Here is a 23,210-nt window from a genome sequence, read left to right on the forward strand (position 1 = left end):
GACAACTGGCACGCTGACAGCCGGAGTCTGACATGTCCCAACAGAAAGGAACAACACTGACGTTTTTTGAGAGTGACAGGATGAGGGCAAAGTTCACCCCCCACACACACACCTATTGTTGGCGCTTGAGTGGTGCTGGTGCTGAGGAGCGGTGAGGGATACCAAGTGGGCTGGAAGCTGGTCTTCATGAAGTGTGACTGAGGACTCCTGCAGGCAGTGCCTCAGTTTCTCCCTTTGTTTAGAGGTCTCAAGCTTTGAAGATAAAGTTTGAACTAGCTGCCCTGGAAGATCATCTATCTGTGATTTGAGGGGTGTGTGAGAGAGAGGATGGGGAGAGTGTGCTTGAACCTGGGAGGAACTGGGCCATGCCCCAGGACTTGAGCCATCTCTGGCGCAAAAGGAGTTAATGGCAGGGACCGCGCCCCCCCTTGTCCGGGCACGCGCAGCGCGCCCCCTCGGTGCGCGGGCACAGCAGCCAGGCTGCCGGAGAGCAGATCTCGGGGATTCGGGTGCGGAGCCCTTGGCCTGGAAGCGATATGGGTGGTCCGTGGCCCGGTTCAGTCGCTCGCAACAGCCCGGGGAACAGGTGAGGCCGCCTGCCCCGGTCTCTCATCCTCTAGCTGCCCATACCTTGCCCCGATCCTATCCCTTCCCAATCTTGGGGTGCTCCACTTCCCAGCCAGTGCACCCCATCCTCAACCCCACGTTCTCCATCGGCACCCCTGACCCCCCCAATCCTCCCCCGCATTTCCTCTCCACCTCCTTGCTCCCTGAATCCCGCATCCTTATCATCCTCCCGCCCATGGTCCCTCTATTTCCACTGCCGGCCCGCATGCTCATCAAAATACCCCTGCTGAGGGCCCCCTGCCCCATTTCTGTTTTGCACATTGCCAGTCCCCCCTCCCCCGCAGTGCAGCCCCATCCTTCTTCCATCATAGCATCTCACAGCCAGACTCCCTCCCCCACTCTCTGCAGCCCCCCCCAATGGAGGCCTTTATCCTATCCTCCCCCATTCCAATGCAGCTCCATCCCCCAATACCATTCAGAACCTGCAAAGCCCCCAATACTGCAGTTCTCGACACCAGTCCATTCCTGCACAATGCCCCCCGCCCAATACTGCTCCAGCCCAGAGTACCCCCAGATGCTTTCTGAATCCCCGGCTTTGCTGCCTCCCCTTGTCTTCTCCCAAACTGCAAGTTGGACCAGGATGGAGATCTTGGCCTTGGGGACTCACAGTGGGTCCTAGGGTACAGAGGGCGTTTGGGGGTCGGTTGGTTTGTCTAGGTGTTCACGGGGTAGGGCTGCAGGAAATTGACTCACAGGAGAACAGCATTTGGTGCTCAAGGGTTACTGGAGAGGGAGGCATCTCAAAAGGGTTAATGGAATTTGCGGGGAGGGGCAGCACCGAGGGGGTTAATGGTGTGTGGGGGGGGTTGCTGGCGGGGAAGCCGTGTGAATGAGCGGTCTGTGCCCCAGAGTTGCCATGGAGACGGTGAATGGGGGGATTGTGTGAACTCAGCTGCGGACGAGCCCCCCCCATACACACACGCACACCCACTCCCTCCTGCCCCACCTCCCTACTCCTACCCCTTCCCCTCCTCCCCTACCCGGGTGCATTCTGGGCAGTGTCTGGGATCTAACCACCCAGACTTTTCTCCCCATTTCCTCTGAGCCCCCACTTTGGTCTCTTTGCCCGCCCTCCCTCCTCCTCCTTTTTCTCTTTCCCTCCTTCCCTCTCCTTCTCTCTCTCTTCCTTTCTCCCTCTCTCTCTTTCTTTCTCTCTCTCTCTCTCACACACACACACGCACACACACGCGCGCACACACGCTCTCACTCCCCTCTCTCGGTGGCGGCGGCCGGGCGTTCCCACTCTCCCTCCCCCACCCCTTCAGCCAGTTCTTAAAGGAGCATGCCTGCAACCTTGGAAGGCGGGAGAAATAGGGGGAAACTCAACTGTGTGTGTGTGTCCACTCGGGAGTGTCCGTGTGTGCCTGTGTACATGTGTTGACTGTACAGCTGTTGTGTCGGAAGGCCTGTGTGCCTCGAGTGTGCTGCTCTTTCTGCTCCTGTCTCCGCCTGTGTGCCACCATTATGCTGCTTGTGTCTCTGGATATTTACCTGTGTGGTATGTGTGACTAGGTTTCCGTGAGTCTCTGTGTGTGTCTCTGAATGTATCTCCCTGTGAGTCTCTGGCTCTGTGAAGCTCTCTATCTCAGAAGGTGGGACTATATGAGGGGGTCTCTGTGGGTTTGAAATATATGTCTCTTGAGTGAATATCATAGTGTCTGTGATCCCGGCTTTCTCTCTCTCACTCCCTCTTGAGTCTTTGTGAGTTTATTTCTTTGAGTCTCTGAGTGTGTGTCCCCCACCCTCCGTTGTTTATTTTACACTGGCTGAGCATCAACAATGCTTAGGGTGCTAGGCAGACTGCTTTCTGCCTCAGTTTCTGGCACCCCATGGGAATTAGAAATAGCTGCCAGAAAGGACTGATGCTGAAGTATTTGGAAGCAGTGAGGGCTGTGGATAAATGTACAGGAGGGCTTGAGAACTCTCGTGAATGTCTGTCCTGCCCCCTGCCCTGCCAGAGAGAGACGGGGTCTCTCTGGAGGCCCCTTTGCTTATGTGATGCATATTCCCTTATTCTGCCTCAGTCCTGGAGTGGGTGCACAATCCCACCCTCTCCTGATGTGGAGGACCCTATGGGGGTTATGGGTTTTGGAGGCTAGGAGCTCAGTGTCCAGGAAGCGTACCCAGGAACTTGAGCTCCACTTCCTGTTCCCCCACATGCTTCTCTGGCTCCAGTTGACCCCAATGAACTCCACTGGCTGAGAAGTTGAAGTTGGGGGCTGGCAACTTAGGGTGGCAACAACTGTCAATCTCTCCATCCCCTGGGCTTTTCCAACCACTTTCCCGGGTGCAGCGAATGGCTCTGAATGGCAGTCTGAGGGTCCTTGGAATCCCGGGTGTGAGGAAACCTTTCTTAACTATAGGAGAACAGCCCGAGCACAGTAGGGCAGACCCACTCCACGGTCCTGCCAACCATCTTGGATGACGCATACTTCCCTCTTTCCACAGGCCTGTCTGGCCCTGAGGGAGTCCCCTTTCTGAAGCTGTGGTGCTCGGACGACCTGCTCTGTACGTTGCCGGGCACCTGTAGGTGTCCCTCGAGAGTTCAGTTTTGAGGTTCAAGTCAGTGTGGCCATGAAGGGGCTGCCTGTTGGGCTGATGCTGTGACCCTGGAGTCTGCCTCTCCTGCCAGTCCCCCGGCCCGGAACATGTGGCTGTGGCTTGGCCCACCCTCGCTGTCCCTGAGCACCAAGCCCACAGTTGGCCGGAGCCTGTGCCTCACCCTGTGGTTCCTGAGCTTGGTGCTGAGGGCCAGTACCCAGGCCCCAGCACCCACAGTCAACACTCACTTTGGGAAGCTAAGGGGTGCCCGGGTACCATTGCCCAGTGAGATCCTGGGGCCTGTGGACCAGTACCTTGGGGTGCCCTACGCAGCTCCCCCGATCGGCGAGAAACGTTTCCTGCCCCCTGAACCGCCCCCATCCTGGTCAGGCATCCGGAACGCCACACAGTTTCCCCCAGTGTGCCCCCAGAACATCCACACGGCTGTGCCCGAAGTCATGCTTCCTGTTTGGTTCACCGCCAACTTGGATATCGTGGCTACTTACATCCAGGAGCCTAACGAGGACTGCCTCTACCTGAATGTCTATGTGCCCACGGAGGATGGTGAGTGCGGCCAGGCGCTGTGCCCTCCCTGCTTCCCACCCGCCCCACCGTGTTTGTGGCTGGCATGTGGTCGTGTGCCCTGAAGCATGCATCTGTCTGTCTGTGAAAAGGCTTTTAACCATCACTTGGCTTGGCCTCCCTCTTCCTCCTCCCTGTTCTTTCCTCTCCCAGCATTGTCTGAGCTCCCGTGTGTGAGTGACACTGTTACCACAGGATGGGCCTGGCCAGGCCTGAGAGCTTTGACAGGTCTAGGGCCAGATGCTGGATGGGGGTTCCCTGAGGGAGTATGGGTCACTGCTGGCAGCTTCCCCGCGGGAGGATGCTGGCTCCCCCGGGCCCCCCTGTTGCCATTCCACCTGCTTGGAGAGGTGGTAGGTGTGTGTGGCCAAGGGAGCTGGGTGTGTGTGGGGGGACGGGGGCAAGCCTGGTGGGCAGTGCTTAGGTGCCTCCTCTTTCACTAGCTGATGCCTCCTCCTGCGGGGGGTCACACTAAGGTAAGTGACAGAAACAAGGAGATGGTGGGACAGGCTCTCTGCCATGTGCCGCCTGCAGAGCAGCTATTGGGGCCTGGGGGGTGGGGGGTGCATGCCCCTGGGCAGAGGCCTCCTGTTATTTTTTAGTTTTTTATTCATTTTACAGTAAAGCGGATTTCCAAGGAATGCGCCCGAAAGCCCAACAAGAAAATTTGTAGGAAAGGAGGTAGGTAGCCAGCCGGCGGGGAGGGAGAGAGAGAGAGAGGGAGGGCTGCCTGCCCACCTGCCCTTGCCCCTGAGGGCCCAGCCTTCCTTCAAGTAGCCCAGGCTCAGGGGGCGGTCGGTGAGCAGGCATGAGTTCCACCTCATCCAAGGGCCCCAGCTCCCCTCAGGGAGGCTCTGGTGGCCTAAGGCAGGTTCACAGCAGAAGCAGCAAAACCCCGTTCTTTCAATCTTCCTGGCCCCCAATTCCACCCTAAAGTGTGTGCCGAAGACAGAGCCAGTGCTTTCCTTCAGGTCACCTCAGGAGAAACTCTAAGCCGCCAAAATGGAGCCAGAGGCTCTACCATTTTCCTGGTGAGGGAGCTGCCAGCTCATCCTTCCGTGCTCTTTCCCAGGTTGAAAGTTGAGATTCAACTCCCCAGCCCTGGAGCTTAGACCAAACTGTACCGAGGCGCAGTAACCCTGCCACCCTGTCTACCGCCTCTGGCCAGGGCATAGCTGAGTGCCCCCGGCTGGCCTGGTGGCAGACATGGGGAGGTCTCTGGGAACTGTGGACTCTAAAGGAGGCACAAGATCTCAAATTTCAAATTGGCACTCTTGCCAGGAGGAATTTGTCCCCCCACCACCTGTATAATAACTCTTCCTGTTCCAACACCGCTTTATGTTTTCTGCAAAGCATTTGCATACTTACTTCAGAAAATCCACCCCCGCTCCCTTCTCTGGAAGCTTATAAAGCACGAGTTGGTTTCCCAATTTTACAGATGTGGAAACAGGCCCAGGGGAGTGACTTGCTGCTGCTCAAGGCCCCTTCCCTGGTCTGTGGCAGGGCCTGGACCAAAACCTGGGTCTCTTGACCCTCAGGGAAGTGTTCTTTCCACTGTAGCATGCGAGACAACTCCCATCTGGTCATTCCCACCTCCCCGACTCTGAAACAAATGGTGAAATACGGATGGGGTGAGTCAAATTGGAAGCAGTAACAGACTAAGAAACAGGCGGAAAATCACAGCCTGGTCCCTACAACCCTCTGGCAAGCTTGGGGTTTGTTTTCCTTTGAAATCATTGGGCAGGGTTCCCCCAGGTTGGGTCATCAGCGACTGGATATTTCCTATCGAGTAAGAATCTCTTGGGACAAGAGCCCAGAAATGTATGTGTTGTGCTTTTAATGCATACTGAAGCTCTGAGGGAGGTCCCCTGCCCCGGAGATAAGCTTTCCACCACCTCCCCACACCCAGCTCAGGGCTTCACGCTCAGAAGGCAATCAGTAAATGCACTTTTGCATGAATGAAGATAGGAGATGGTGGTACTGCGTAAAGACTATGGGTCTGGGAGCCACAAGTCAGGGTCCCATATCAGCTGCTAACTCACAGTGAAGCCTTAGACAAGTCTTTTCCTTTGAGAACCTCGGTTTCTGCATCTGAAGGTGGTAGAGGACTATTCCAGTCTTAACATTCCTTTAACCTGTAAAAGAATTCATGAAGATGGTCTGTTAAACCTGCTTCTAGTAGTTACTTGCTTACTTGGGTGTGGGAATGGAGGGGAGGCGATGACATTAACCATTTCCTAGGAGCAGTTGATCCCCCAGAGCACCAGTAAGAGCCTAGGGCAGTCCAGTCCAGTCCTGAGAGTCCAGACCTGGAAGTGCCAGTCAAGTTCAAACATTTACCAATCGTGATTGTTGACTATGGGCAAGGCCATGTGCTAGGTGCTGTTGGGATGTGGAAGGATATGAGGTAGAGGAAAGATTTAGAAATAACTAAAGACTCGATCGCTACTCTGAAGAAGCTCATAGACTAATGTTGAAACTCAGCTGGTTTAGTGAAGCCCCCCAGGCCAAGCCTGGAAGTGGGTTCCAGATAGCGTGGGAGAGGGCATCTGGCCATTTAGCTGCTCAAATGAGTTCCCTATCCAGGGCCTGTTGGCCATTTGGAACAGATTTTAAAAGCCTGCCTCTTGGGGGAAACCCATCCCCAGAGATGGTTATGGGGGTGGTGTGTCCAGGGCAGGCAGGGCTGGTTGGGCACCTGCAGCAGCACAGTACTGGACTGGGGGATGGTGGTCCAGCTGGTCCCTGGAGGGGCGGGGACAGGCGTGGCAGCAAGGAGTTGCTCAGTGAGTGCTATGCAGCGGGAGCAATGCATCTGTACAAAGGAGGCTGGGACAGTGCAGCAAGCCAGGGACATTCCCAGAAGGGGACAAAAGGGACGCATCTTTTAAGTCAGGGTCCAGAGTAAGTGAAGAAATTCCTGGGGAAGGTGTGCCCTGTCCCCTCACCTCCACCTCCATCAAACTGGAGGGAATTCATGTTTAAGGATGAGTGATTCCTTGCTGTTTGAGGATGGGGTGGAGCTTTCTGCTGCGTGGGTGATGATGCCCCAGGCCCCACAGGTTTTCTGAGGGCAGTGCTGTCATCAGGTGTTAAGATGGTAGGCACCACTGAAGGTTCAGAAAGCCAGAGGCAGTTTCTGCCCCTCAGGCTGGGCTCTTGCCCTAGTTGAAAAGTTATTTTATAATTTGAGGGCGGCTCCTGTTTTGATTAATAGCTGTAAGGGATCCCAGACCAGCTGAGAAAGAAAGCTATTTGCTGCCTCCAGGCCAAGAGTATCTGATTCTTAGACAAGAGGATAAGCCCTGGGGTACCATAGAATGACCTCTGTTTCCACACACTGATCAGCACCCGGGCGGTGGGTCTTCTTTCTCAAAGCCATTTTCAAGATGAACTTCTTGTCTCCTTAGAATGGGAAGGAGAGTTGGTGCCAGCTCAGCCAGGTCCTAAACTTCTCTCCTCTAGTTTCTTCTTTTCTCTTATTCCCTCCCTTCCCCCTTCCCCATGCTCCACCTCTTTTCCTGACTTAGTTTTTCCCTTCCCTTTCCCCATCCCAGAAAGGTAGCATGGTGCAGTGGAAAGACCATGGGCTTTGGAATCAAGTAGACCTGGGTTTGGATCTCACCTCTAGAACTTCCTAGCTGTGTGATCTTAAGCAAGTCACTTTGCTTCTCTGATCCTCAGTTTCCCCATCAGTGAAACAGGAATAAAGATAGTCCCTCCCTCACTGGGGTGTAAGGATCAAAGAATATGGCAGAAGTAGAGTGTCTGGCACATGGTAACCATTCAGTACATGGTAGGAGCTGCTACCATCATTCCTATCTCTGTCTCTCTCTCTCTCCCTCTCTTCCTCTCTCTCTTTCTCATGTCCCTTTCTCCTTTTCCTCTTCCTTCTCTTCCCTCCCTCCATTTCTGGCTCTCTTTCGATCTCAGAGCAATGCTTGCTGCTCTCAGGCCTGGTTCCTGTGGGCAGGAACCCCATTTGCCATTATCCAGAGCAGGTCCCAGCGAGGAAGAGCAGAGGGAAACCTTCATCTCCCATTTTCTCCTGTGGGAATCAGGATCAGTTGAGACCCAGCTTGAGCCTGCCCACTGGGCCCAAATAGCTTAGGGCTAGGGTCCCTGGCTCTGCCCTGACAGCTCACGTCTGTAGCTCCACGGTGGTGCTGCCGCCTCTCACCCTTGGCGCCTGCCCCCACACTCCAGCTCAGCTGGCCTGTGTGCGCATGTGCAGCCCCTTCCACCTGGGAGAAGGCCTTCCCCTGAGATGGTCTCCAGCTCCATGGCCTGGCCCACCTGCTGCTGCCTCCTTCCTAACTGGGAAGGTGGTTGGCTGAGACAGGCTGTTGGGGACAGAAAGGCAGGTAGGGAGGTGCAGTGAGGCCAGCACAGCAGGGGCCTGCAACACCATCATCCTGCTGAAGGTCTGGGCCTCAGCCCACCCATTCCCTCAGTTCTTGCCATCCCTCCTGCCTGTCCTGGGCCCAGGCCCAGAGCTGGCTCGCTGGGCCACACTGCAGTCATGCTGTTTTTGAATTCTCTCTCTGTTTTGTTCTCTGTTCTGTGCTGTTGTGTCTCCCCGTGTCTGGTCCCCAGGATCCGGCGCTAAGAAACAGGGCGAGGACTTAGCGGATAATGACGGGGATGAAGATGAAGGTATTTGGGGGCTGCAGGGCGTGGCGGCTGGTGCATGGCACAGAGCCCCTCCCCCTCTCAATGGGGAGAAGCCCCGTCTGTCTGTCTGTCTGTCCGTTGGTGTGTTTCTGTTCCTGTACAAGGCCGTTGGGCTGTTCATCCATCTTTGGCCTGGTCAGCCACTGGGAGTTCCAGGGTGATGGACACGGCTGGCGGGAGCAGGGGACCATGAGAAGAGCCATGGGGTTCCCCACTGCCCGGAGACAGCTTCCTTCCCCATCTTTTGTGGTTCCTGGGCACCTGCCCCGACTGAGCAGCAGGGAGAGTGGAGACGAAGCAGGCCTGAGGAGGGCGAGGGGTGAGGAGAGGCGCAGAGGAACCTGAATGGCAGGAGCCCCTGTGTTTTTGTGGGGAGGCTGGTTCCTGGGAGAAGGAAGTGAGGAGTGAGGCAGTGATGATCGCAGGGGCTGGGGAACAGCGCCACCCAGAACCTCCTTGGCCTTCGCCCAGAAAGAGAGAGATGGCCTGGGGTCAGGGGCTGCATTAGGTTCAGGACGGCCACGAAGACCAGGCTGAAACACCAGGCTGAGGCCGGTACGCCACAGACCAGGCAGTGGCTGGCATAGGATCCTTGGGTGACGGTTGAACCAGTCTTCCTTCCTCCTCAGGAAAACAGCTTGTGTTTGCGGCAGCAGAGAGCATTCCCTTCTACCTCCAGGCCCCGGCCGCCACCCTGGGGGCCACACAGCTCAAGGGGCCCACTGGTGGCTGGTAGGGTGTGCTGGGGCAGCGGGGTGCAGCCCAGCTCCCAGGCCGGGGGTGGGGGGTGTGCTGCAGGTCTAGGCGATCAGCCTTGTCCCCACTTGGGACAGTCACGGCTTGGGAGCAACCGCTTAAAAATCCCTTGCTAAGTGGCTTCTGTGGCGGCTCCATCTTCATCTCAGAGCTGACTGGGGGTGGGCTCTCTCATTCTTAGTTCTGCCCCCACCTCTTCCCAATCCCCAGTGTTTGCAGCTAAGTCTGCCTGATGTCCAGGGAGAGCGGGGTAACAAGCACATGGTTGAGAAACCATGTCAGTAAGGTCCCCCCAACCCCATCTCTGCCATTCTTTCCCCTGTCCCATTCTCCCTTGTTCTCTTCCTGTGCCACCCCTTATCCCCACACCTCTTGTCTCTGTCTGCACTGGGGGGCCAGCTGCTGCCAGTGGCCGTATTTCCATGTAACTGGTCTAGCCTTGGGGGTTTCAGGGCTCCCCAGCCCCTGCTCTCTAAAGCCATGTCAGGTCCCAGGACTCCTGGGTGCCCGGGGCAGGGACTCAATGATCCAGCTAAGGGACCAGCCCTTTCTCTTCCTCCTGCCTTCTGTCCCCCAGGGCTCAGCCACAGCCTCTGTAGAACTCACTGTATCAGGCACGCCTGGCTGCCTTCATCTGGAAGGCACTTGAAACCTGTCTTTAAAAACATCACCAGACTCTGACTTTCTCTGGCCGATGGCCCAAGCTCTGCGCTGAACAGCCCCCTGAGTCCTGCCCTCAGAGATGGCAGTGGTGTCCTGGAACCTGGGATAGCTTTGCTGCCCGCACCCCACCCCAGGGCTGGCGGGGGTGGGGGAGGAAGGGCAGCCTACCCAGCCTGTGTCTCAACCCTTCTCCTTGCAGACATCCGGGACAGTGGCGCTAAGCCTGTCATGGTCTACATCCATGGAGGCTCTTACATGGAAGGGACGGGCAACATGATTGACGGCAGTGTCCTGGCCAGTTATGGCAACGTCATCGTCATCACCCTCAACTATCGGGTTGGAGTGCTAGGTATGGTTCCCTGTTGGATGCCTAGAAGGAAGCCTGAGCTCTCCAGGAGGAAGGATAGAAGGCTGAGGAGTTGAAAACAAGCCCCTGGGTTTTCTAGCCGGTGCTAATGACGGTGGTCACAAGGTTGTCATCCCGCGGTCTTACCCAACTGCTTGGAGCTTATGCACATCCCTGGGTCCTTTCCTGGGATGTTGAGATGCCATTTGAAATTGAGTTCAAACTTCACACCTTCTCTTAGGCCTCAAGCTAGGTCTCTGCTTCCAGATTTTTGCATGGCTGAGTTTTATAAAACCAATTTATTTTCCGGTGTCCTGTCCGTATCCCTACTCTCCCACCCTCACATCCCTAAACACCCTACATACACAGATACTCCTTTTAGTCAGTCACACATCTGCACACCCATATGCCCTCACGTGTCAACATGTCCACAATGCCCACATCCATCCCCGTGGGTCCAACTATTTCTCACCTCCACAAACATACACACACACCCCTACATCTACACCCGCAGAGCCCCTCACATATATGCACATTCTCCCACCACTCCACACACACTCCACACATATTTTCCCCAGCGCCCATATCCAGATACCCGCATACCTCTCTATACTCCATATCCATACCGCACACCTACACAGATTTTTCTCACCTTCCATGCATACACACACACACACACACACACACAGGTTCCCTCCACATCACTGTATCTACATCTGTGCCCGTATACACCACACATGCCCACCTCACACTTCCCTCTACCCCCATAATGCACTCCACACAAAGACCCACAGCCTGGGTCCGTACCCACACCCAAACACCACACACATGTATATGGGCACAGATGTAGATACAGCGATGAGGAGGGAACCTCTGTGTGTGTGTGTGTGTATATACTTGTGAGAGAAATCTGTGTAGATGCGGGGTATGGATAAGATGTGGGGTGTGGGTAAGGGGTGTAGAAGGGAGTGTGTGTGTTGGGGAGACTGTATGTGTGGAGTGTGTATGGAGTGGTGGGGGAATCTGCTACACATACACAGATCTGTGTCCCCCTACGTACCCCACTTCTGTACCCACTCTCCTCTAACATCCACACACACGCGGATGTCCCTCAGCTTCCATACATGAGCATGAACCAATGTTCCCCTCCCTACACATATAGGAACCATAGCTGCAAGTCCACACCTCCCCACCCCAAAGTACACAAATATGACATACATCCCTCATATCCCTGCTTCCACGTGTACACACACATTCCATGCTCTACATGTAATATGTGTTCCCCCCATCCCCCTATACACAAACCCACAGACCCCCATGCACATACCCATACACACACACGCACATGCACACATACTCTTCCTATACACATCTAGCATATATATGTCCAATGCACACATGTATACATATTCCCGCCCCACAAATATACATGCATCCATATGCCCACACTTGGCCACCCATGCATACATGCATGCACACTCATGCACACCCCATACTTACATACCCCATATACATACTCTACACACCCCTCCCACTCTCTCCACACATGTCTCCATATACTCCTATCCCTTCTGCCATTGTGCTCCCCCACACACACACTTACTCCTCAGATGCCTCCTCACACACACCATTATCCCCTTCCCGCACAGACTTTGTCGCCCACGTGTTATTTTGGGGATTTAGGCTGCCCCCCTGCCCTGTGCCTTCCTTGATAACTGTTAATGTCTAACTGTGCCCAAGGTTTTGAGGTAAACAAGTGCCTCGGAGAGGGCAACCAAGCACACAGGCCTCTGAGGGCACATGCAGCCCCATGCCCTTGGAGTGGCACAAGAAGCCAACTTCCTGCCTGGCGGGCTGGTGTCCTCAGGGTCCCAGTGGGGGTCAGGGCTCTTTGTCAGGTCTGCAGGCCTGGGTGCTGAACCAACAAGTAGGCCTGGCTTCTTCAGGGCTGGTTGGCTGATGGGACCTTATTTTCATATATTTGTGAATATGTGGCTTTGCCTGTTCGAACCTCAGAGGCCCCAGAGCTGCATTTCACTTGTGGGTGCAGTTCCATACACAGAAAGGCCACCTCCTGTTGACTTCCCCTTAATACTACATAGGATAGCAAGACATCTTTAGGGGGTTCAGGCTGGAGAAATTATATTCCCTGAAAAAAGTGGAGCCTGCGTCCCCTTCAGCAGATCCAGATACTAGATATGACGTATTATGTGGGGCATCTCCCTGGTCTCTCCACAGTCTAGTGGGCTTCGAGTTTCATAGTTCTGCCACTGCTCCTGTGGCTCTTGGAGTTGCCCCAGACATCATGGCAAGGCTCTTGTAAGCTGCTCTGTCCCACTGAGAAAGAGGACTGGAGTCTCTGACAGTAAAAATGGTACCATGCAGGTGGCTGTAAACCCACACAGTTGCGCTGCCCAGTGCCTGAAAAGTAATGAATATACAAATGTAATCACACAGAGATATGCAGGCACACATGCATGGTTGTTGAAGGCCAGAAGTAATTTTGTTACTTTATTTTCTAAATGAGAGTGATAGAAAATGTTCAACTCAGCTGCTTTTAAAAATGATCAACACAAAGCTCCATTCTCTAAGGACCAAGGGAAAGCACAAAGAATACTAAGAATATGCTTCAGTTCCGAATTATCTGGCCAGCTGGAATGAAGGCAAAGAGAGAGTGGAGAATTGGGGAAATGAGGGGAGAAAAGTAAGAAAGGGAAGGAAAGGATGGTAAAGAGAAAAGAGGATGAGAGTGACACAGAGAAAGGAGGCAGAGGAGAGACTCAGGATTTGAAGTGTCACTTGGGAGCTGTGGGCTGCAAGCTCCCTGTGATATCCTGGTTTGATGATTACTTCACAACCCTTCAGTTGCTCTAATCCTTAAGCTTGTATATCAGAAGTTTTTAACCTTTGGGGGAGTCTTGGACCCCTTTGAAATTGTGATAGAAATGATGGCCTCTTATCCCAGAAAATGCTTGCATTAATACATGCACACACACACACACACACACAAACTTATAGAAATTATTTCATGGATCCCACTGAAACTCATCCACAAAATTCAGGTTAAGACCCTGACCACCACCTTACAACCTCCTTTCGTTTGCATAACCAGAACAGCACATCTTGGGGTTAAAAAAACAGCACATTTTAAAAAATGTTTATTTTTTAAAAAATAAACATTTGTATTCTTTGGACTTAAATAGTTAATGATCAAAATAATACTACGCAAACCTCTGAAGGAGCCATAAAGTAAGATTTGGCCAGAAGTTTCCCACCACCTCCTGTGTACCCTCCAGTGCCTGCTCTGGAACACAAATGTAATCAATAAGCCACTGATTGGACTCTGGATACATACGAGAGGTTTTTGTCTCTTGGCACCAGATATAGAACATGGGGTTGTCCCTGTTTTTTGGGGGATTTTGCTGTATAACTGAGGCTTTATTATTTTGTTTCCCAAAACATGTGACCAGTTTTGGACCTCAATTATATGCATTCATTCACTTTCCTTCCCATCAGCTTCTCCGAGCCCTGAGCCCAAACAGATGGTTCCCTCCAAGGGGCTTCTTTAGACATCTTAGGTGATGCACATATTTTATTAGATGATGTCACAGTCCATGGATCCCGTCCAAGGCAGAGAGGTAGCTATAATTTGAAAAGCCCCCACTGGGCTTGAGACCAACCAAAGAAAGGGACCCCAGCAGGATATAGGATGTGGATGTCCCTGGGGCTGAAGAAGTAGGAGCTTACTGAGTTTTCTTTCAGGTTTCAGAATTGAATCCTACATCCTTGCTCAGGTACCTTCAGGCAAACTGAAAACCCTGTAAACGTCAAGCCTTGGGTGACATACTATCTGGTTTTGATACAGTGTACCGGATTCCCCTGTCTTCTGTTGACAAGCAGCTTACCATGTACTGCAGTATAAACTCGGGCCCAGGGAGACCGGCTCAGATTTGCTCTAGCAGTTTATGGAGTTTGGTGTCTCAGCCCTCAATCTCACATGGTTTCTCTGGATGACTGAGTTACTGGGGAACCAGCAGCAAATGACTGCTCTTCCAAACTGCCAGATTTTTTGTGTGCTTGTGGTCAGTGACATTTCCTGTATCATCTGCCTGAGCCTGTTGGATAGAGCACTTCAAGCAGGACGCTTGCAGTCGGATGGTTGACATGACATCATCCACAAGCTTCAGTGCCTCTTATCCCGAGGTTTATGGGACCTGAGGGAGCAGAGAGTGATGCTCAAATCCTCCACTCAGCCCTTTCAGGCCTTTTTTCCCAACCCAGAAAATTGGTCCATCTTGGAGAAATCTACTTTACTACATCCAAATGCAGGCTCTCCCTGCTGATTAGGACAGGTGTATTTGACACATTTCACTGAATGATACCTTGGCAAAGACCAAAGCCAAGTCTGCTATTGCCTAAATAAGAGACAAGGCAGAGAGAAAATGGGGGGAGGAGGGAGGGAGGACAGGCAGGCTAAGAGAAACACAATGATTTTTGCTGGAGGGTCTCAGGGTTTGGACAGCCAGGTTGGATCTTGGTCAGCATACTTTTCAAGACTTGCAGGAGCAACTTCAGCTTGTGAATGGGCCAGACAAGAAGCAGGTTCCCTTGTCTAGAGGCACAAGAGCGCCTCCATTCATCCTCATTCAGGCTTTCTCTAATTCCTTCTCATTTCCTCATTGGGAACCTGGGGCTAAAGAGGGCTTGTGACTAGATCCTGAGAGGAATAACTAAGTACTTTACATACTTAATTGCACCAAAGGTAAATTAATAACATACTTGAAGAGGGTGAAATGAGCTCTTTCACAGTAGCTAGATTCAGAAGGACTCAAGAAAGATAATGATGAGGTCTTGTGCCCGCTTGAGTCTGTTTGAATTCAGCTTCTGCCTGTGGTCTACCAGGCCCATTGGAGAACTCTCTGTGAGCTGAGGGAGCCTCCTCAAACATGGCCTCCCACAAAGTTGATCCCAGGGGCTGTGGATGAGCTTTTAACTGTGGAGTTAAAAAATACTGACCCAGGTATAGGTTTTCAGTGTGTAAGAGCACCACAGCTATCCACCTGGAAAGAACCTTTCCAAAAGCCTAGGGCAGGAGATGATAGCCTTCCAGGGGGCCTAAATATCAGGGAAGAGGATGAACTGAAGCAGCAAGATCAGACTAAAATGGAAGCAGGGTGGGGTGGGGGGAATATAGGACATCTCTGTGGGATAGCCAGCAGGTGGGTGGGAAGGTAGTCGCCATGGCAACAAGTCTCCACAGCAGCAAATCCCAGCAGGTGGGTGGGAAGGTAGTCTCCATGGTGACATGTCTCCTCAGCAGCAAATCCCAGTGGGTGGGCGGGAAGACCTGTTTCTGTGGTAATGAGCTTCACTGACTTCCCCATTTCTCCACCAGACGAAAAAGATGGTCTAACCCAGTGGTTTTCCAACTTTAGCAGGCATCAGAATTACCTGGAGAGCTTGTTAAACATAGAGATTGCTGGGCCCCACCCCCAGAGTTTCTGATTCGTTAGGTCTTGGAGGATGGGGAAATGAGGTCCTGCCCTGAGCATGAGGAGAAGGGGGCATCTGAGGCCCTGGAAGGAAGTGGAAATGGACAAGCTGGACAGGGGGTGCCAGGAGGGCTTAGGGATTATAGTCTCTTGGAATCTTCACTTCCTCCAGAGACAAAACAAAGGGAAAAGAGAAGTAGCTATAGATGTATAGTGTGCTGAGCATATCTGATATGCCTATGCTCATTTTATCCTTGATACAACCCTTTGAAGTATTTTATCCCCATTTTACAGGAGAGGAAACTAGAGCCCAGGGATTTTCAATAAGTTGTCTAAAACTACATGGCCAGTAAATGATAGAGCCAAGGTCCCTGCTCCTTCTACTCTATCATAACAGGTGCTAGAGGAATGTATCAGCATATCAAGGCAGAGGATGCTGGATACTGGCCATTTACAGTTCCTCCAGTTTAAGTCTCCCAACTGGAGGCATCCCTTTCAGACAGTCTGGAGACCCCACCTTCCAAACTGGGGAATGAGTGGGAGGTAGGGAACTGATCTTTCCTAGAGTGATGGTGCTGGACCTTGCAGAAAAGAGCAATAGTTATTGCTAACTGGGTGAAAAGAGCTTCACTGCGTGCTCATCCTCCATCCTCATGCCCCTGACAGTCATTGTCATCCAAATGCTCCATCCCTCCACCTTCACTGTCCCTGTGCCCTTTATTGAATTCAGGTTTCCTGAGCACTGGCGATCAGGCTGCCAAGGGCAACTATGGGCTCCTTGACCAAATCCAGGCCCTCCGCTGGGTGAGTGAGAATATCGCTTTCTTCGGTGGTGATCCCCGCCGTATCACCGTCTTTGGCTCGGGCATTGGCGCATCCTGTGTCAGTCTTCTCACGCTGTCGCATCATTCTGAGGGTGAGTAGCTCTTGGAACAGCACAAGAACTAGCCAAGTGCTGGCTGCTGACCCTGACCCCAGGCCCTCCAGGCTCCGGGGTGCCCATCTTCATGTCCCAAGAGTACCCAGGGGAATCAGCAACCCTCGCCTACCAGCTCAGCGTCCCTTTGGGGAGAAAGTGAAAGTCATGTCTGACTCTTTGCGACCCCATGGATTGAATTCTCCAGGCCAGAACATTGGAGTGGGTAGCCGTTCCCTTCTCCAGGGGATCTTCCCAACCCAGGGATCAAACCCAGTTCTCCCACATTGCAGGCAGATTCTTTACCAGCTGAGCTATCAGGGAAGCCTTCTTTGGGGAGAAGTGGAAAGGAAATGTTTCTCTAGGGGAAGATGTATATCTCCCAGTGTGAGAGAGGGAAGGAGAGAATCCCATTTATATCTTGGGAAAGGAAGGTTCTCCTTGTGATGTGGGAGTCTTATTGAGGAGTGTGGGAGTAGGATGTCTCTCTCCCTCTCTGAAGGGACACTGGCTCTTTTTGAGCAGGGGAAATCTTTCTGTGTGGGAAGGACATGTGACTTCGGGTAGAGCTCTAGAGTGGAAATTATTTTTTAGGTGTAAGAAACACTCATTCTCGGCCTTCATCTCTGAAGTGCAAGTCTGTGTAAGACAGGAACTGCCCTTGACAGGGGAGACAGGACCAAAGCCAGCATTAAAAACCTGTGGGTGAGCTTTGTTTGAGGGATGGCAAGTTCTTATCACTCCAGACCAAACCTCTCCCACCCCCAAGCTGTATGACCCCAGCTAAGGGAGACTTTAATTTTTAGCCTGATGGGAAGCCTCTGCCAGTGACCCTTCCAAGGGGGCTGAATAGACCCTTTTTTGTGTTCAGCAGGAAATGTTCTCTTCACCTGTGGACTATGAGTACATGCTAAGTCGCTTCAGTCATGTGCAACTCTTTGCTAACCTATAGACTATAGCCCACCAGGCTCCTCTCTCCATGGGATTCTCCATGCAAGAATACTAGAGTGTGTTGCCATGCCCTTTTTCAGGGGATCTTCCCGACTCGGGGATAGAACCTGTGTCTCTTACAAATCCTGAATTGGCAGGCGGATTCTTTACCACTCTCGCCACCTGGACTGTAAGAGCCTTTTCTGCCTCTGAGAGGCAAAGATGAGCTTCCCAAAATAAGTGTCCTTCTCTAAAGTAAAGAAAACCATGAGAGAGAACACAGTTTTTCACTGAAATCCACCTTATGAGTTAGTGATATTCTCACAGGAAGACTTGCATTCTCTCTTTGAAGAAGGCTGTCTCTCTCAGGGAGAAAAATCACCTTTTCTGACCTAGAAATTCTGCCTCTGTCCTTCCAGGGACTCCATGAGGGAAGACTAAGGTGGGAAGTAGGAAACTTAGAATGTGTTCCTAGGTGATGGTACGGGAACAGGAATTCCTTTTTTCCATCAAGGAGAGTGAAGTGACGAGTGGTGAGGGTGCCTCTGTCCAGAAAGAGGAACAGTGCCTCCTCTGATTGGGGACTATTTCCCTGGGAGGAGAAAGCCTTGCTTGGTGTGGTGTTAATTCTCTGTCTCATAGTGGGCCTGTGTCCCTGGCAACCTGGCTGCTTTAAAGATTTATTCTCTCTGTCTTTCTGTAATTGATTAATGGAGAATAATCTTTCAAAAACTGAGGCTTTCTTATGTAGTCATCTATATTTTTCTCCCTCTCTGTTTTACCCATGCGGACTCCCTTAAACTCTCCTTCTCTGTCTCTTTTTGTGGCTATGTCATATGGCATACAGGATGTTAGTTCCCTGCTGCTGCTGCTGCTGCTAAGTCACTTCAGTCATGTCCAACTCTGTGTGACCCCATAGACAGCAGCCCACCAGGCTCCCCCATCCCTGGGATTCTCCAGGCAAGAACACTGGAGTGGGTTGCCATTTCCTTCTCCACTGTGTGAAAGTGAAAAGTGAAAGTGAAGTCACTCAGTCGTGTCTGACTCTTTGAGACCCCATGGACTGCAGCCTACCAGGCTCCTCCGTCCATGGGATTTTCCAGGCAAGAGTACTGGAGTGGCTTGCCATTGCCTTCTCCGGTTAGTTCCCTGAGCTGGGCTCAAACCTGTGGCCCCTACATTGGGAGCACTGGAGCACCAGAGAAGTCCCATAAACTCTTTCTCTTAGAGGAATAGAATTGTGCACCTGTGGGCCAGATTTTCCCTTACTTGGGAATGTTGAGGTCAGAGAAAGAATTATCCCTTTTTTCCATAGAGGGGAAGAATCATCTACGTTTTGAGTTTGGGGGACTGGCTCCTTCTTAGCAAGGGGAAAATCTGGACCTGAGGCATCAGTAGCTTCAGGAAAAGGAAAGTCCCTGTGGAGGCTACAGTTTGGGAGGGCACATGCCCTGGAGACCTTCAGACCACAGGGCCTTTGCCCTCAGGAATCCTTCCCCAAACTCGCAGAATGTGAAACTCTCTCCTGCCTGCATTTCTCATCCCTCATGAGAAAGACCCCTTTGTGGCAGGAGCGCCAGCTCCCTGGTGGTGCGCTGGCACAGAGCTGGGCCCAGCTGGGCAGGAAGCAAGAGGGGAAGAAAAGGAGAGATAAAGAGAAGGAGCCTAAGGAAACTGATGTCTGGGGCCCAAGGGGTTAATTCTTCCTGGCATTTCCTTAACCCCCAAGTTACCAACCATCATCCTAGAATGAGAAGACAAGAAACAGGTGGGGGACCAGTCAGGAAAGAAGCCCAGCAACCCCTCCTCTGGTCCTAACCCATCATTCCAGCAAACGGGTTATTCCTTCTTCACAGCCCATTCAACCCAGAGGGCGACCTCAGTAAAAAAGGAATGAAGAGGTGTTTGATCTGTCCCACAGGGACAAGGCCTAGGCCATGAGTGACACGATGATCTGACTTGGTGCTGTCTATTTTCTAAGGGCTTTTCCAGAGGGCCATCATCCAAAGCGGTTCTGCTCTGTCCAGCTGGGCTGTGAACTACCAACCGGTGAAGTATACCAGCCTGCTGGCAGACAAGGTGGGCTGTAATGTGCTAGACACAGTCGACATGGTGGACTGTCTTCGGCAAAAGAGTGCCAAGGAGCTGGTAGAGCAAGACATCCAGCCAGCCCGCTACCATGTGGCTTTCGGCCCAGTGATTGATGGTGATGTCATTCCTGATGACCCAGAGATTCTCATGGAACAGGGCGAGTTCCTCAACTATGACATCATGCTAGGTGTCAACCAGGGTGAGGGGCTCAAGTTTGTGGAAGGGGTGGTGGACCCTGAGGATGGTGTCTCTGGCACTGACTTTGACTATTCAGTCTCCAACTTTGTGGACAATCTGTATGGCTATCCTGAGGGTAAGGACACCCTGCGGGAGACCATCAAGTTCATGTACACAGACTGGGCAGACCGTGACAATCCTGAGACCCGCCGTAAGACATTGGTGGCACTCTTCACTGACCACCAGTGGGTGGAGCCCTCAGTGGTGACGGCTGATCTGCATGCCCGCTATGGCTCGCCTACCTACTTCTACGCCTTCTACCATCACTGCCAGAGCCTCATGAAGCCTGCTTGGTCAGACGCAGCTCATGGGGATGAAGTACCCTATGTTTTTGGTGTCCCTATGGTAGGCCCCACTGACCTCTTCCCCTGCAACTTCTCCAAGAATGACGTTATGCTCAGTGCTGTTGTCATGACCTACTGGACCAACTTTGCCAAGACTGGGTAAGGAGAAGGTGGGGGTTCTTCTACTTTGGGACCCTAGCATGCCCTCCCCTCTGCTCCTCTACCTAAACCTCTTCCATCATCTCCCTTCCTAAAACAGTCCCCAAATCTTGATTGGTAGCCCCTTCATCCCTCTCCGTACATCCTCTTATCTAGTCTTTCATGCCATTTCCTTCCCTTAAAATTTTTTGTTGAGGCTCAGAACTTGGTCAGCATTAGGATCAAGCAGGAATGAGAATTACTGGCATAACTATGGGATTCGAGTTTAGATGGTAAGAGGCCAGGTGAAGTGGGAATAAAGTACATTCAGAAAGCCTTTAAAGGGCTCTTGGAAAAAATGGGCAGCTGAAAAGATGAATGGATGCTTGTAACTTGTGAGAGGAAGCGTCCTATAGCTTGATCTCAGAGGATGGGTGCAGGGGAGGATGTGATGGTTTCCATGATGCCATGGGCACAGGAGCTCAAGGTCTAGGGAAGATGAGGGGTATGGATAAGGTGAGGGACCCCCAAAAAGATGGAAATGGTAGGACATTCTGGACTGGGGAAGGGGTTTAGGGCTGGGTGTGAAAGGAAGAATCTGGGCCTTTTCCTTATTAAATAGAGTGGTGACCCCAGATTTCCATGTGGTATTCCAGGGATCCCAACAAGCCGGTCCCCCAGGACACCAAGTTCATTCACACCAAGGCCAACCGCTTTGAGGAAGTTGCCTGGTCCAAATACAATCCCCGAGACCAGCTGTATCTTCACATCGGGCTGAAGCCAAGGGTCCGCGATCATTACCGGGCCACTAAGGTGGCCTTTTGGAAACACTTGGTGCCCCACCTATACAACCTGCATGACATGTTCCACTACACGTCCACAACCACCAAAGTGCCGCCCCCGGATACCACCCACAGCTCCCACATCACCCGCAGGCCCAATGGCAAGACCTGGAGCACCAAGCGGCCAGCCATCTCCCCTGCCTACAGCAACGAGAATGCCCAGGGGTCCTGGAACGGGGACCAGGATGCAGGGCCACTCCTGGTGGAGAACCCGCGTGACTACTCCACTGAATTAAGCGTCACCATCGCTGTGGGGGCCTCCCTCCTGTTCCTTAACGTCCTGGCCTTCGCTGCTCTCTACTATCGGAAGGACAAGCGACGTCAGGAGCCCCTGCGGCAGCCCAGCCCTCAGAGGGGGGCCGGGGCTCCTGAACTGGGAGCTGCTCCGGAGGAGGAGCTGGCAGCACTGCAGCTGGGTCCCACACACCACGAGTGTGAGGCGGGTCCCCCCCACGACACCCTACGCCTCACCACGCTGCCTGACTACACGCTGACCCTGCGGCGCTCCCCTGATGACATTCCACTCATGACCCCCAACACCATCACTATGATCCCCAATTCCCTGGTGGGGCTGCAGACATTGCACCCCTATAACACCTTTGCTGCAGGGTTCAACAGTACTGGGCTGCCCCACTCACACTCCACCACCCGGGTATAGTAGCTCCAGCCCAGAGCACAGCCTATATCCTGGTTCTGCCCCTCCCAGATCCACATGCACACACGCACACACACACAGACACGTGCAGACATCTGTGTACACGCACGCACCCACACCCGACAGCAGACCCACGTGCACAAACATAGACAGATACGGACATGCACCCGCATGTGCAATGACACAAACAAGGAAGTAAACCTGAACAAGCCCTTCAAATGGAGACACACATGCGTCCTTGGGAAACTGAGGACCCATGGAACAGCAGCTGAAACCGGCTCCCAGACCTGACCACAGACACTCCCAGGGAGCCTGAAGCACCAGCTGGATACCCCCTTGGTGCTCGCCTTCCACATCTCTTGGAACTGCACCACCCACCAACTCCAGACTTGGGAGCTTTAAAGAGCAGAGTAGCTCTTTCTCCCTTAGACTTGGTCTTTTTTCTGGGTCTCGTTTTTGTTGATTTAAAAAAAAAATTTGGAACAAATGCTTCTCCAATGAGTGCACTCCCATGAGTGCAAAGAGGCTCCGGAAGGGAGGGCTCCAGGCCCAGGTCTCTCTGGCTTTGGAACTCCCATTGCTCACACAATGACTAAGGAACGTGAGCCCCAAGAAAGAAACAGATTCAAGCAAGACCATGGGGAAGAAGGAGGAAGGGGCTGTCACTGGATGGGGTTGGAAGGCCGTAGGGGACAACTCACCAGCCACCTCTATCTCTGTGGAGGGCTGTGGAGACCACAGGTGACCTGCATTCCCCAGGAGCATCGGCCTCCCTAGACCAGGGGACCCCAGATTTGGTGAAGGAGGTTTTGTGGAGGCCATGTCATTATTGGGGGCCCTGGGTGTAAGCTGGGTCCTACCTCTGCCCTTGGGGTAATGCTATCAGAAATTCGCCCCATTTTCTTTAGAGTCTCTTTCGTGTATGTCATTTCTCTTTCAAACAGACGGTGTTTTTTGTTGTTGTTGGCTTTTTTTTTTTTAAAGAAAAGTTCTTAAAACACTAACGGAAACCCATGGAGTTTGTCCTTTGTAAAAATTTTAAACACAGTGTCTTGATATAAAAATAAAAAATCCAGTTAGCACTCCCAACCTGCCTCCCTTGCACAGGCCTTGCCCCGACAGACCTCCTGGCAGGACACCTCTGCGGGTGAGGACTCGCAGTCTCCCTCTGCATCCTGTGCCTTTAAGCTGATACAAGTCTGGGCGGCTGGCTGCTGACCCCCTGCACGAAGGCCTCTCAAATCTTAATCAGGTTGCTGTCCCCACCCCCACTCTCACCCCACAACACTCTGGGTTCTTGCGGCTGAAGCCTTCTCTCAGCACCTCGGGCCTCTTAATGAAACTGCAAAAATAACACTTCCTTCTCCACTGCGCCACGGCTTCTGCTGCCACTGCCGCCACCACCCGCTGCTGCCTCTGCCACTATCACCACTACC

The 23,210-nt window shown here is 52.6% G+C and overlaps 1 protein-coding gene across 2 annotated transcripts; it reads left to right on the forward strand.

The window, feature by feature from the left end:
* The first annotated feature begins 465 nt into the window (after positions 1–465).
* NLGN3 (neuroligin 3) lies at positions 466–22,818 on the forward strand. Of its 2 annotated transcripts, XM_055438253.2 has the most exons (8): positions 466–586; positions 3,076–3,732; positions 4,372–4,431; positions 8,347–8,406; positions 10,043–10,192; positions 16,412–16,597; positions 19,509–20,298; positions 20,934–22,818. In XM_055438253.2, exons 2-8 carry the CDS (start codon positions 3,276–3,278, stop codon positions 21,775–21,777), a joined length of 2,547 nt encoding a protein of 848 aa, XP_055294228.1. In that variant the 5' UTR covers positions 466–586; positions 3,076–3,275; the 3' UTR covers positions 21,778–22,818. The 2 variants fall into 2 exon arrangements, with proteins under 2 accessions (XP_055294228.1, XP_055294229.1); XM_055438254.2 differs by lacking the exons at positions 4,372–4,431; positions 8,347–8,406.
* The last annotated feature ends 392 nt before the right edge of the window (positions 22,819–23,210 follow it).

The sequence above is a fragment of the Moschus berezovskii genome, chromosome X (assembly GCF_049115385.1).
Source record: "Moschus berezovskii isolate FMDL1 chromosome X, NW_MosBer_1.0, whole genome shotgun sequence".
Classification (NCBI taxonomy): Eukaryota; Metazoa; Chordata; class Mammalia; order Artiodactyla; family Moschidae; genus Moschus; species Moschus berezovskii.